This window comes from Cannabis sativa, chromosome 1 (genome assembly GCF_029168945.1).
Source record: "Cannabis sativa cultivar Pink pepper isolate KNU-18-1 chromosome 1, ASM2916894v1, whole genome shotgun sequence".
Taxonomy (NCBI): domain Eukaryota; kingdom Viridiplantae; phylum Streptophyta; class Magnoliopsida; order Rosales; family Cannabaceae; genus Cannabis; species Cannabis sativa.
In genome coordinates, this window is record NC_083601.1 from 46,941,918 (window position 1) to 46,954,603 (window position 12,686).

Below are 12,686 nucleotides of genomic sequence, written 5' to 3' on the forward strand. Positions count from 1 at the left end.
AAAAATAAAAAAATATAAAAAAAAGGGTATTATCCGATAGGATGCTCTGCACACCATTCAACACACGCTACGTCAGAGTCACTGGAAACCCTACCTTCCAAAAACAATCCAACATACATACATCTTCCCTCACATATTATCATCTGTGCTACACCACACTCTAACCTCTTTATACCCCTTACACTACATTTTATTTTATTTTCTTTTTTTAAAAAAACTCACTCACAATAACTTTTGAAAGAATGGTATTAAGAAAATAATGTTCTATTTTTTTTTGTTTTTTTAAATTTACTATTTATGCTCTACATGAATACTATTTATTTTTTGTATGAGATATGTGTATATATTATTATTATAGTTTTGAAATGAATAAAATATGCTCAAAGTAAAATTTACTTATTTTGTTACACATATTGTTATTTTTTGTAACGTTCCCGCTTCAAGCTTCTATTGGGTCCTTATACCCACGGAATGAATGACTCTTATACACGAGTACGTCACTCTGGCTGCTTCATGGATTGATGACTGACCCTACAGACCAACACGAGTGTTTTCAGCGTGCTTTGTCCTCACTCACACGCATCTTGAAAAATCTTCCCAGGAGGTCACCCATCCTTGAAATTGCTCCAGGCCAAACACGCTTAACTGTGGAGTTCTTTCGAGATGGGCTACCGAAAAACAAGATGCACCTTGTTGATATAGGTAGTACCAATCAATCCATTTAAGTCATCTTCAACTGTGTAGTCACATACCTACACAGTCTCAGAATCATCCCACTTGACTTTCTCCAGGCGGTGTGGGATTACACAGCTTACCCAGTATTTCCCCTTACAAATTACGGGACTACTGACTGTCACATTTTTTTGATACATGTTCTAAGTAATAATTTAAATCTAATTTTTAACACTATAAATTATTCAAAAATTTTCAAAAAATTTACAAATAATTATAAATAATTACAACATACACATACCTAATTATATAAAAAAAATATTTTCTCAAAATAAATAGTGAATTAATATCTCATTTACAATCTCAAGTTTAATATCACTTAATGTACATGCTAGTTGTTTCTTTTTAAATTACAATACTAATTAATAATGGCCACATGATGACACCAAACTCTTTTACAATATTAAAATAAAAATTATATGAAAAAAAAAACCATGGTTTCCAAGTCAAATTTAGGCAAGATTTTCATTATATTTTTTTTACATTTTTGATTAAGATATAATTATTAATACTAAATGCTATCCACATGTCATTTATAAAAATATTGTTCTACAATACATATCCATCAACGGTCTTGATTAGTCGATATTGAATGAGGGTCCAAGATTGAAGATAACGGTGCGAAGCACGAGATAAAAACCCAATAAAAAATGTAAAAACAACTAAAGTGAATAAAAAAAAAAAGGAGAAAAATGCTCCGACATTGATGCGTTCGAACTACGCGCTCATCGTTCCCGCTTGATCGAACAAAATAGTCACGGGCCCCACGTTTTAATACCCATTCCTTTAATCTCAACCGTTCAAGTTTTCGAATCTCGATGCGGATTAAATCAACGGCTCACGTGATGTATCTAAATGAAAATAAAATAAATAAATAGAATAATAATAATTATAATAAGAGTTTTAGAATATAAATCGAGCGATAGGCCTTGCAGATTTTCTACTCACTTCACACTCTTTTCTCTCTTCTAATAGCGTTTGAAGCTCTCTCTGTATTTCCCGGCGACGGATTACCGGTCGAGCTAGGGTTCCGGCGAGGATGGGGAGTACGGTTCTTTCTGAACTTGGGACGGAGATCGTGATCCCGATTTGCGCTGTCATTGGGATCGTATTCTCGCTCGCGCAGTGGTTCCTTGTTTCTCGCGTGAAGGTTACGCCGGAGCGCAACCCGTCGTCATCGGGTCCTAACAGTAACAAGAATGGCTACAATGATTACCTCATTGAAGAGGAAGAAGGTCTCAACGACCACAACGTTGTCCTTAAGTGTGCCGAAATACAGAATGCCATTTCTGAAGGTAGAGATTTGAGTTTTAGATCGTAAGCTTCAATTTTTTTTAGATCTGAAAGTTTTGTTTTTTCTTTTTACCTTTTCATTTTTTTTGATATTTGTTTCTCCAAAAATATTGGAGACATATGATTTGTTTGGTTTAAGGGAAAACAAAACGGAAGTTTGAATCTGTAGTTTTCCCTTTTTATGTTCAGTTGATTTGCCAGTGCGAAAGTTTTGAAACCTAAATCTAACCTCTTAAGCTGGTTTTAGGGGGTGAAAATCCCAGTAGCGGTAGCCTTTTCTCTCTGCACCTTTTCTCTTGGAGGCATTTGTCGGTCCAATAGCATAGGAGAATAGTTTTTATTACAAAGGTTCTAGGGTTTAATCTGAGCAGAAGACAGGGTTCTGATTTGTTTATATGTTTATTTTATTATTATAGAGTTTCTTCTGTTTACTTTATGTGGATCTAGCCTTTGTCAAGAACAAAAAAGGGAGCGCTTTTCAGTCTCAGCGAATTAAAAATTTAATCTTTATCGTGATGTTGTTGTTGGTATTATTAACGCAGTTAATGTTTTCGTCTTATGCAAATTGGTATTTTCACTTTCTGGTGTTCAATTTATGATATAATTTAGAATATGGCTACTGTCTGTGAGTATTGGTGAGTGTTCAGTACACGTGCGAGATGTCATCTTATATGGGTGGCAGCTGGCATGTGTACTATTGATTTGAGAGTATTGCTATGATATTTTTATATATTTTTTTTGGGGTAGTGTTTCATTTGTTTTGGAAGTAGCTTTTTCAGTGATCTGCTGATTAAATTATATCTTTATTTCTTTTTCTTGCTGCTCTGAATTTGCACTTTTGTAGGAATATGGTGTAATAAATCTGTGGAATTTTCAATAAACAGAAACACAATGTGTTGTTAATAATTCTTTTTCATTAACTTCTAAAAGTTTGATAAAGAAAAACTATGTTTTTTTTTTTTTTTGGAAAAAAAATTAAAATAAAAATCTACTTCTGTATGTAGTATTGAGTAATAACTTTAGCTTTTACATGTGGTTGACATTTTTAAATTTGGCATGGTTTTTCTTTTTTCATGATGATTAACAACTTGTCTTTTAAGTACTATTGAAATGGAGAGGAAGTTGAAATCTCCCAGCTGTATAAACAACTTGTTTTGCAGTGCTACTTCTTTGCATTACCTATTTCCTTATTTACTGTCTTGGACATTGTATGATTGTTCATATAGTGGTAGTGATATTATGGCATTGTCACTTCTTTTTCCAATTGTTTACTCATGAACTTTGCTCTGATTGAATGTAACAGGTTCCACTTCATTTCTATTTACCATGTATCAGTATGTTGGGGTTTTCATGGTTGCTTTTGCAATCTTGATCTTCGTCTTCCTCGGTTCTGTTGAGGGCTTCAGCACTAAGAGTAAGGCTTGCACTTATGATAAGGAAAAGACTTGCAAGCCAGCACTTGCCACTGCACTCTTCAGTACTGTGTCTTTCGTGCTCGGTGCTGTTACCTCAGTCCTCTCTGGTTTCCTTGGGATGAAGATTGCAACTTATGCCAATGCAAGGACAACATTGGAAGCAAGAAAGGGAGTTGGAAAAGCCTTTATTGTTGCATTTAGGTCTGGTGCAGTGATGGGTTTTCTTCTTGCTGCCAATGGTCTTTTGGTGCTTTACATTACAATCAATCTATTTAGATTGTACTATGGTGATGATTGGGAAGGTCTTTTTGAGGCTATTACTGGTTATGGTCTTGGTGGTTCTTCCATGGCTTTGTTTGGTAGAGTTGGTGGTGGTATCTACACCAAGGCTGCTGATGTTGGTGCTGATTTAGTGGGGAAGGTTGAGAGGAACATTCCTGAGGATGACCCAAGAAACCCAGCTGTAAGCAATATCATATTTCTTTCGAGTTCAATGTTCAATTAATTTCTCCTGGTTCCTTTTCCTTATACTTTTTGGTTTGTTTTTCTCTTCAGGTGATTGCTGACAATGTTGGTGATAATGTTGGAGATATTGCTGGAATGGGGTCTGATCTTTTCGGTTCATATGCTGAAGCATCTTGTGCTGCTCTTGTTGTTGCTTCCATCTCATCTTTCGGTATCACCCACGATTTCACTGCAATGTCTTACCCTCTCCTAATCAGTTCTACAGGAATTCTTGTTTGCTTGATCACAACCCTCTTTGCGACTGATTTCTTTGAGATCAAGGCTGTCAATGAAATTGAACCAGCTTTGAAGAAGCAGCTTATCATCTCCACTGTACTTATGACTGTTGCAATTGCAATTGTTAGCTGGATTGCCCTTCCGACATCCTTCACAATTTTCAATTTTGGAACCCAGAAAGTAGTAAAGAACTGGTAATGATTTGGCTTCTTTCAATTTGTAGACAGTGTAATGTTTCTTTCACTTGTTGACATTATTCTGGTTTTGCAGGCAATTATTTTTGTGTGTGGGTGTTGGTTTGTGGGCTGGACTTATCATTGGATTTGTGACCGAGTACTATACTAGCAATGCATACAGGTACTTATTCTTAAGAGTTCAAATGAATTTCTTTTAGGTCTTTTCAACCACTTGTCATGACACATTCTTCTGTTTGCAGCCCAGTGCAAGATGTGGCTGATTCCTGCAGGACTGGTGCCGCTACCAATGTTATTTTCGGACTTGCTTTGGGTTACAAATCTGTCATCATTCCAATTTTCGCCATTGCAGTCAGCATTTTTGTTAGTTTTAGCTTTGCTGCTATGTATGGTATTGCTGTGGCTGCCCTTGGGATGCTTAGCACCATTGCTACTGGTTTAGCTATTGATGCTTATGGTCCCATCAGTGACAATGCTGGAGGTATTGCTGAAATGGCTGGTATGAGCCACCGTATCCGTGAACGAACAGATGCTCTCGATGCTGCTGGAAACACCACTGCTGCAATCGGAAAGGTGGTTCCTCTTTCAAATAAATATTATATATTCATTTACCTTTATGATATGCTTGTGCACCTTTTTAAGTTTTTAACTGCTTTCTTCATCGTATGATTTGGCAAATGCTCATGAACTTTTTGTCTGCTTGTCTCTCTTTTAGGGGTTTGCCATTGGATCTGCTGCTCTTGTGTCTCTAGCCTTGTTCGGTGCATTCGTGAGTCGTGCAGGTGTTTCGACTGTTGATGTCTTGACACCAAAGGTCTTTATTGGTCTGCTTGTGGGTGCTATGCTTCCTTACTGGTTCTCAGCTATGACAATGAAGAGTGTGGGTAGTGCAGCTCTTAAGATGGTTGAGGAGGTCCGCAGACAGTTCAACACCATCCCCGGTCTCATGGAGGGTACCGCTAAGCCAGATTACGCTACATGTGTCAAGATCTCTACCGATGCCTCCATCAAGGAGATGATTCCACCTGGTTGCCTTGTCATGCTTACACCTCTCATTGTCGGAACACTCTTCGGTGTTGAGACCCTCTCCGGTGTCCTAGCTGGTTCCCTTGTGTCCGGTGTCCAGGTAACATTAATAAAAAAGTCATCTTTAGACATTATTCATACAAACATAGATATACTTAATCTTTTTGTTACGTTTTGCTTGTCTTATCAGATCGCAATATCTGCTTCAAACACTGGTGGTGCATGGGACAATGCCAAGAAGTACATTGAGGTAAATATTGTTTCAGTTTACCATGTAAAGATTACTTTTTTATCTCCTTAAGCGCATTTAGTTGATAACATTTTTGTTTTTAAATTTTCAGGCCGGTGCTTCGGAACACGCAAGAAGTCTTGGCCCCAAGGGTTCAGACCCACACAAGGCAGCTGTTATTGGTGACACCATTGGTGACCCACTCAAGGATACCTCTGGCCCATCACTTAACATCCTCATCAAGCTTATGGCAGTCGAGTCGCTTGTTTTCGCACCCTTCTTTGCCACCCACGGTGGACTTCTTTTCAAGATCTTCTAAGTGAAAATGATGATGGGTTTGAAAAAGATGTAGTAATCTCTCATTTTGTTCTATTTTTGGTCCCTGAGGGGCAGAAAGATTTTAATTGACTTCTTTCTTTCTTTCTTCCTTTGTGCTAGTACTTGTACTGGTACCTCTTCTTCTTCTTCTTAGGTAGTGTTTGGGATAAAATTATGAACCCTGAGAATCAATTACAAACACTAGTTGCGAAAGTTAAAAAAAAAAATACCTTTTGATAATATTAAATGATTGTTGAAATGGGGCTTACATAGGCTCCCACAATTTTCATTTTCATTATATTTGTCCCTTTTAAATAATCCACTATGATATGATCATCTTATATATCTTTATTTACTTGCTTTAGTGCCAATAAGAACATAGTATAATTAGGTAAAAATTCATTTTATGATATAGTTGTATACTCTACCACCCCACTAACATAATCATTATTGATTCTCAGTCTTTTTTAATTAACTTATTTTGGGTCAATTTTTTGCACTCAATAATTTGTGGGGTTCATCTAGTTGCAATATGATGGTTCAGAATGTAATAAACATATAAATAGAGTGAGTACACTAAGTTTGACTAATAAGACCATGAATGTTGATTTGTTTGGAAAAATAAAGACCATTTTTGTTTTCCTGTTTTCTTTTCAGAGTTTCAAACAAAGAATTCAATAAGGTCACAAGGCGTAGACTTAATAAGCAAAACTCCAATCCAAAGTACTTAATATGAAAATTTTATATACCTGACGATTTGGGGTTGATAAGATAGAGTTGGGTGTGGCTTTGAATTACAAAAAGGACGGTTTCAATCACTCATTTCTTTCTTGTTGATTTTTTTGGTTAATTATTTGCATTAATGTTAAGAGGATCTGATACAAAATTATCATTTTACAAATTCATACAATTAATTTATTAAAGGGAAATATCAATTTAACCAACGAGTTTTGCTCCAACATGATTAGTTTTTGTGTTTTATCAACAAAAGTATTTTATGAAATAAATCAAAAGAGATTTGAACTTGGTTTTGCTTGAATAGTTTTGAGAAGAAAGATTCTATATATATTAAAGATTAAAAGCCAAAATGATTCAAAATATTTCATTAAGTATTAGGCCGAAGACAGTGTGGTAAACTTCCTTCAGTTAAGATAATAGCCGAACGAGCTACTAAATGAGTTCGAGAATTATTTAGGTGTCGTTTGGTAACACTTTTGTTTTTCAATTTTTTAATCACAAAATGAAAGTAAAATTTTGTTTTTAAAAAATTTATTTTTGAAAAACAAAAATGCGTTCTGTAACAACTTTTGTTTTTCAATTTTATAAACAGAAAACAAAAGTGTGTTCTGTGAAATTCATTTTTATTTTTATTTTTTTAATTTTATTTAAGTCGGGTCTAGGTCCGGGGTCGGATTCGGGTTCGCATCAGAAGCCGGGTTCAGCGCTAGGGCCGTGGGGAGGAGATTTGGTCCGGGTCTGGTCGTAATCCAAAAGATTGATTACGAAAAAAAACTATTTAAAAAAATATTGAAAGTGATTTTTTTGTTTTTAAAATTTTGATGTCTAATTATAAAATTGAAAAGTAAAAACAGTTTTATAGAACATGTTTTTGAAAATATTTTCACTTTTCCACTTTTAAAAACAGAAAACTGATTAAAAAAATGTTACCAAACGCCACATTAGTTTATTAGAGTAAAAAAATAGAAACATAAGAGAAATTTATTTCATAGTACAACAATGTCATTAAGAACTATGACAAATTCTATTCAAAAGGGAAAAAAAAAAGAACTATGCCAAATTCAATTTGAAACTTAGAACTATGTCATTTATTTATTTATTTTTATTTTTACTATAATCACTAGAGAATAAGGGTTCATTCGGTACGCGTATAAATGTTGTATTGTATTAAATAATAAATAATAGGGTAAATACCATTTTGGACCCTCTGTTTTACAAAAGTTACCAATTGGACCCTGTGTTTTGTTAAATGACAAAATTGACCCTGTATTTTCTAAAATAGTACAAATAGGACCCTGAATTGATTTTTTTTTGTCAAAATAAAGTTTAATTATAATCCGATCTAAAAGTGCTATGACAAAACTGTTTACATTTTTTGTATCTGTTCGTATTAAGCATTGTCTTCAAGTTGGTTGTATTAAAAAATAGTTGTCAAAAATTAAGCTCAGGGTCCTATTTTTACTATTTTAGAAAATACAGGGTCCATTTTGTCATTTAACAAAACACAGGGTCCAATCTGTAACTTTTGCAAAACACAGGGTCCAAAATGGTATTTACCCTAAATAATACTATGTTTGGATTAAGCAATGTATTGTATTAATTATTACGACTAATTTTTTTAATACAATGTATGTTGTATTATTTAATACATAATAATTGGTCCGTATTAGCTTGTATTATAATATTTACAAAGAATTTGGGATTAACACCAATCTCCGACCCAGACCCGGACCCCGGACCCCGACCTGAACCCCGACCCCGGACCCGGACATAGACCCATACCCTGACCCGGATCCGGACCCAGATCCCGAACCTCGGAAACAAACTCCGACCCAGATCCAAACTCGTAGTTGGTGTTGGGATCGAGTGTATTAAAAATATATTATAACTTTACACAATTAATTAATACAAGTCAATACCAAACATTGTATTGTATTAAATAATACTAATACAATACAATACAATCTAACACAATACAATACAATACAATACGGCGTACCAAATGAGTCCTGAGAGTATTACTTTATCATGATGCAATATTTGACAAAATGTAACATAATATTTGTCATAAAGCAATACTTCTTATCTTGTGTATGGCTTGTTCAATTTTTTAATACGAATAAAATGCCTTAAGTTTTTTAATTAATAAATTAAATTATACAAAATACAAGGATTACTACTAAACATCAATTTCACAATTTTTACATCATCAATATATATTATATGGGGGTAAGTTGAAAAATACTACTTTTATTAATCAATTAATCAAATTTACCTCTAATTTTATATTTAATTAAAACATACCTCTTTTTATATGTATTGTATCCAAAATACCCTGACATAAGAGAGTCACATAGAGAGTATCTTGAAGTGACAGGGACAAAATTGGTACAATATTTAAAAAAAGAGGTAAAAATAATAGACTTTAAAAAAGATGGTAAAAATAAATAAAAAAGACAATATAAAAAGGGTATAGAGTGTAATTTCCTCTATTTTATTTGGACCTTATAAAAGAATTGAGCTTTTTACATCACATACTGAAATTTTTAATTTTTTTATTTTTTTGTGGGGTGGAATTTTTTTTCAAAAATAACGTATAAGTTTTCATTGAAATGATTACTTGAGTTAGAATCATTTAAATAAAAGGACTAAACTATTTGTAAATTAAGCCTATATTCTATAGGACATTTCTTCAATCTCTCCCAAAATTTTTACTTTTAGTCACAACAAAATTTGTGACTAAAAATAAAAAGTTGTGACTAATTATAAATTGTTATTTTTTTATTGTGATTAAAAGGTCTGTAGCTAAAAGTATTAGTCACAATTATTACAATTTGTTGTGATTAAATATACTATTAGTCACAATACTTGTTGTGATTAAATGTACTATTAGTCACAATACTTGTTGTGACTAAAATTAAATTAGTGACAACTTGTATCCATATTTTTAGTCACAAAATTTTTGTTGTGACTAAAAGTTACATTTAGCCACAAAATATATATATCTTGGGACTAAAGTTATTTTTAAAAATAGCTTTTTTTTTGTTATGTATGCCTATTAAGAGAATCATATTAAGAAAAGATACAAACATTGAATTATCTTTTTCTTACAAAAAAAAAAAAAAATAATATTAATGTATTGAGTTTTCTCTACATAGTTATTTCACGTTCAATTTGATGGCGATATTTATTTATTTGAAAAATTAAAAGGTCTTATTATTATTATTATTAGTACAAATTAAATTTAGATAATAAATTAGTAGAAAAAATAAACATTTCAAGATTTTTTTTTTTTGCTAAATTACCATTTCAATATTTGATTATAGTATATAACATTGGTTTTTTCTTTTCTTATATCTTCATCTAGTCGGATCGGATGAAAATTCTTATCCCCGTCTGTACATAATAAATATTTTATTTACTTATTTATTTATTTTTTTCTTTTCCAGTCTTGCTTTGGGTGCAATCAATATTTCGTTATATATATTTTCTTTTCTTTTTTTCAAATTTATATAAATGATTAAACGACAACGATTATTATTATTATTATTATTATTATTATTATTATTATTATTTTGTCATGGTGAGGAGATAGATATATCTTAGGAGGATCAATATGCATGTGGGTCTTTCAATTAAAAGGTGTCACTCTAGAGTCTAATACTACCCTTAAATTAAACATGAGATTTGGTTTTCAACAATAATATCTTTTTTTTTTATTCAGAAAAGATTTTCAACAATATAATATCACATTCACATCAAATAAAACGTGTTCTTTTATAACATGATATATACAATAATTGCTAAACTAGCTAACTCAGCTAATCATGCATAATATTAACCATATGTGTTGTTGGAGCAAGTAATTATTTTATTTGTGTGATACATAAAATAATAAAAAGATACTAGCTTGTGCTAAAATAATTTTCTAATCATTTTATATTGTTACAACTTATACTTATGACATTAATAAAAAAAATGACTTATTTCACAAGTCTTTTTTACTGATAAATGCCAGTTAGGTTCGTTAAGAAAATGGTTAATTAAAAAATAAAATAAATATAAAAAACAATAATAAAAAAAATTAAATAAAATCTAAAACGTAATTGAAAACTTGACTGGAAAATCAAATCATACTACCAAATCAAATGCTTTTTAAGTTCATCAATCTTCAACCTGATTCAAACCAATTAATCCACAATTAAATTAATTTAGTAGAATCAACATTACTAATAAAAAAAGAAAAAAAACAATCAACGTTAAAGCTTATCGTGTTCTCAACATGATAGATCTCAATACACACTCTCGTCCTTAATAGAAAATATAAGTGATCGCATTATAATATATAATAAAGGAACTTTAAATAATATTTAGAATTGAAATAATATACATACAAAGTTATAAAATTTTCTATCAGTACTTTTAGTTTAATTTTTGTTAATTTTTTCTTTAGTATATCAGATATGAAGTCAGTTTTTAGTACAAACATATGCAAAGAAAAAAAAAATAATCAACATGTATTAACACTTCTAAATTAAGTTATTATTATATTATATTTTTTAATGAAAATTGAGCTCCAAATATTATTTTGTACAATTTTAAAAATATAAAATTTAAATTAATTGTAAATTACTAAAACAGTTAATAAATTTTGTAAAACACCAACTTCAAAATATAATACATATTTATCGTTATATATTAGGCAATTATGTTGTGAAAATGAAATAAACGTTAGTAAAACAAATAATATAAAATACTTTCAATGTTATAAAGAATATAATGTATAAACATTTATAACATTCAGAGACTAAAATTAATGAACATCATTAATTAGTATTATATTCTTCATATGCTAAATTGCTAATGAGGTAGTTGATGGGGTTTTAATTAAATAATTGTAATTTGATATTATTAATGTGGTAGTTGATCAATTTTTTAATTTTATTTCTAAGTAGTGTGGTTGATATTTTTTTCATCCACACATAATATATATGTCTATGCTAATAAACACATATAATTATTTTTTTTTTAATGAATCAAGTATGTTTCATAATAAACATAACTTGCAGTTCATTCTAATTGCTTAATTAAATATATTTATATATAAAGTGTAAACATTTGCATAATTGTATTAATTACCATTTTTTAACATAATATTAATTAATCTTTTAAGGTTATAAAATGTGGAGATGCATGTTTAAGATTAGGGTTGGGTATCCGATCCAATTCAATATTTTTCTACTCATTCGATTCAAACCAATTAGTAATTAGATTTGGAAAATCATCATTCTCAAAATCTAATATAATCCAATCTAATTATTAATTGTATCTAATTTTTTAGAGTGATCTGGATCACACTATGAGAACTTTCAGCTAAAAAGCTAATTGTATAGCCAAGGATATACAAAGTCAAAATACGAGTCACTATACAAATAAAGTGACTTTTATAAGACCGTCTTCCAAGGTAGAAATATGCAAATATTAACTTAAAAATATGTAATTGCACACTTAATTTTTAATATTAACCTAAAAATATGAAGAAAAATACGTAAAAATTAAATATTACTCTTTATTTATATTTAATACTCCATAAAATATTATTGTTACAAGTATAATTCAATTAAAATTTTGAGATTAGTAAAACAACAACATTACCAAATAATAAAATAAAACAAAATATTATGATAATAAATATAAAACAACCAAATGTTACAAATTCAACAATAATAATAGAAAAAATACTAAAAATATAATTTAAATATATAATTTTTTTATTATACATAGATAAATGTAAATAATTATTTTTAATATATAAATGTAATTAGGTTGGATTAGTCTTTAATTAGATTTTGAGAATGATATCTAATAACCGATTCAATCCAATCCAATCTAATTAAAATTAAATATTTAATTTTTTATAATTAGATTAGATAAATTGCTTTGATTGAATTGAATTATCCACCCCTATTTAAGATTATATAATTAGGTAATATATATTAT

At 30.6% G+C, this 12,686-nt stretch overlaps 1 protein-coding gene across 1 annotated transcript; it reads left to right on the forward strand.

Annotated features, from left to right (window-relative positions):
- The first annotated feature begins 1,637 nt into the window (after positions 1 to 1,637).
- LOC115707880 (pyrophosphate-energized vacuolar membrane proton pump) lies at positions 1,638 to 6,243 on the forward strand. The gene is made up of 8 exons (XM_030635971.2): positions 1,638 to 2,027; positions 3,329 to 3,903; positions 3,996 to 4,375; positions 4,452 to 4,538; positions 4,618 to 4,948; positions 5,091 to 5,501; positions 5,592 to 5,651; positions 5,743 to 6,243. Exons 1-8 carry the CDS (start codon positions 1,772 to 1,774, stop codon positions 5,947 to 5,949), a joined length of 2,307 nt encoding a protein of 768 aa, XP_030491831.1. The 5' UTR covers positions 1,638 to 1,771; the 3' UTR covers positions 5,950 to 6,243.
- Positions 6,244 to 12,686: the final 6,443 nt, after the last annotated feature.

Excerpts from the sequence above, each read along its gene's own strand:
- LOC115707880 (XM_030635971.2), top strand. The coding sequence starts at position 1,772 with ATGGGGAGTACGGTTCTTTCTGAACTTGGGACGGAGATCGTGATCCCG. Across the intron at positions 4,539-4,617 it reads TATACTAGCAATGCATACAG|CCCAGTGCAAGATGTGGCTG; the intron begins GTACTTATTCTT and ends TTCTGTTTGCAG. Across the intron at positions 4,949-5,090 it reads CCACTGCTGCAATCGGAAAG|GGGTTTGCCATTGGATCTGC; the intron begins GTGGTTCCTCTT and ends TCTCTCTTTTAG.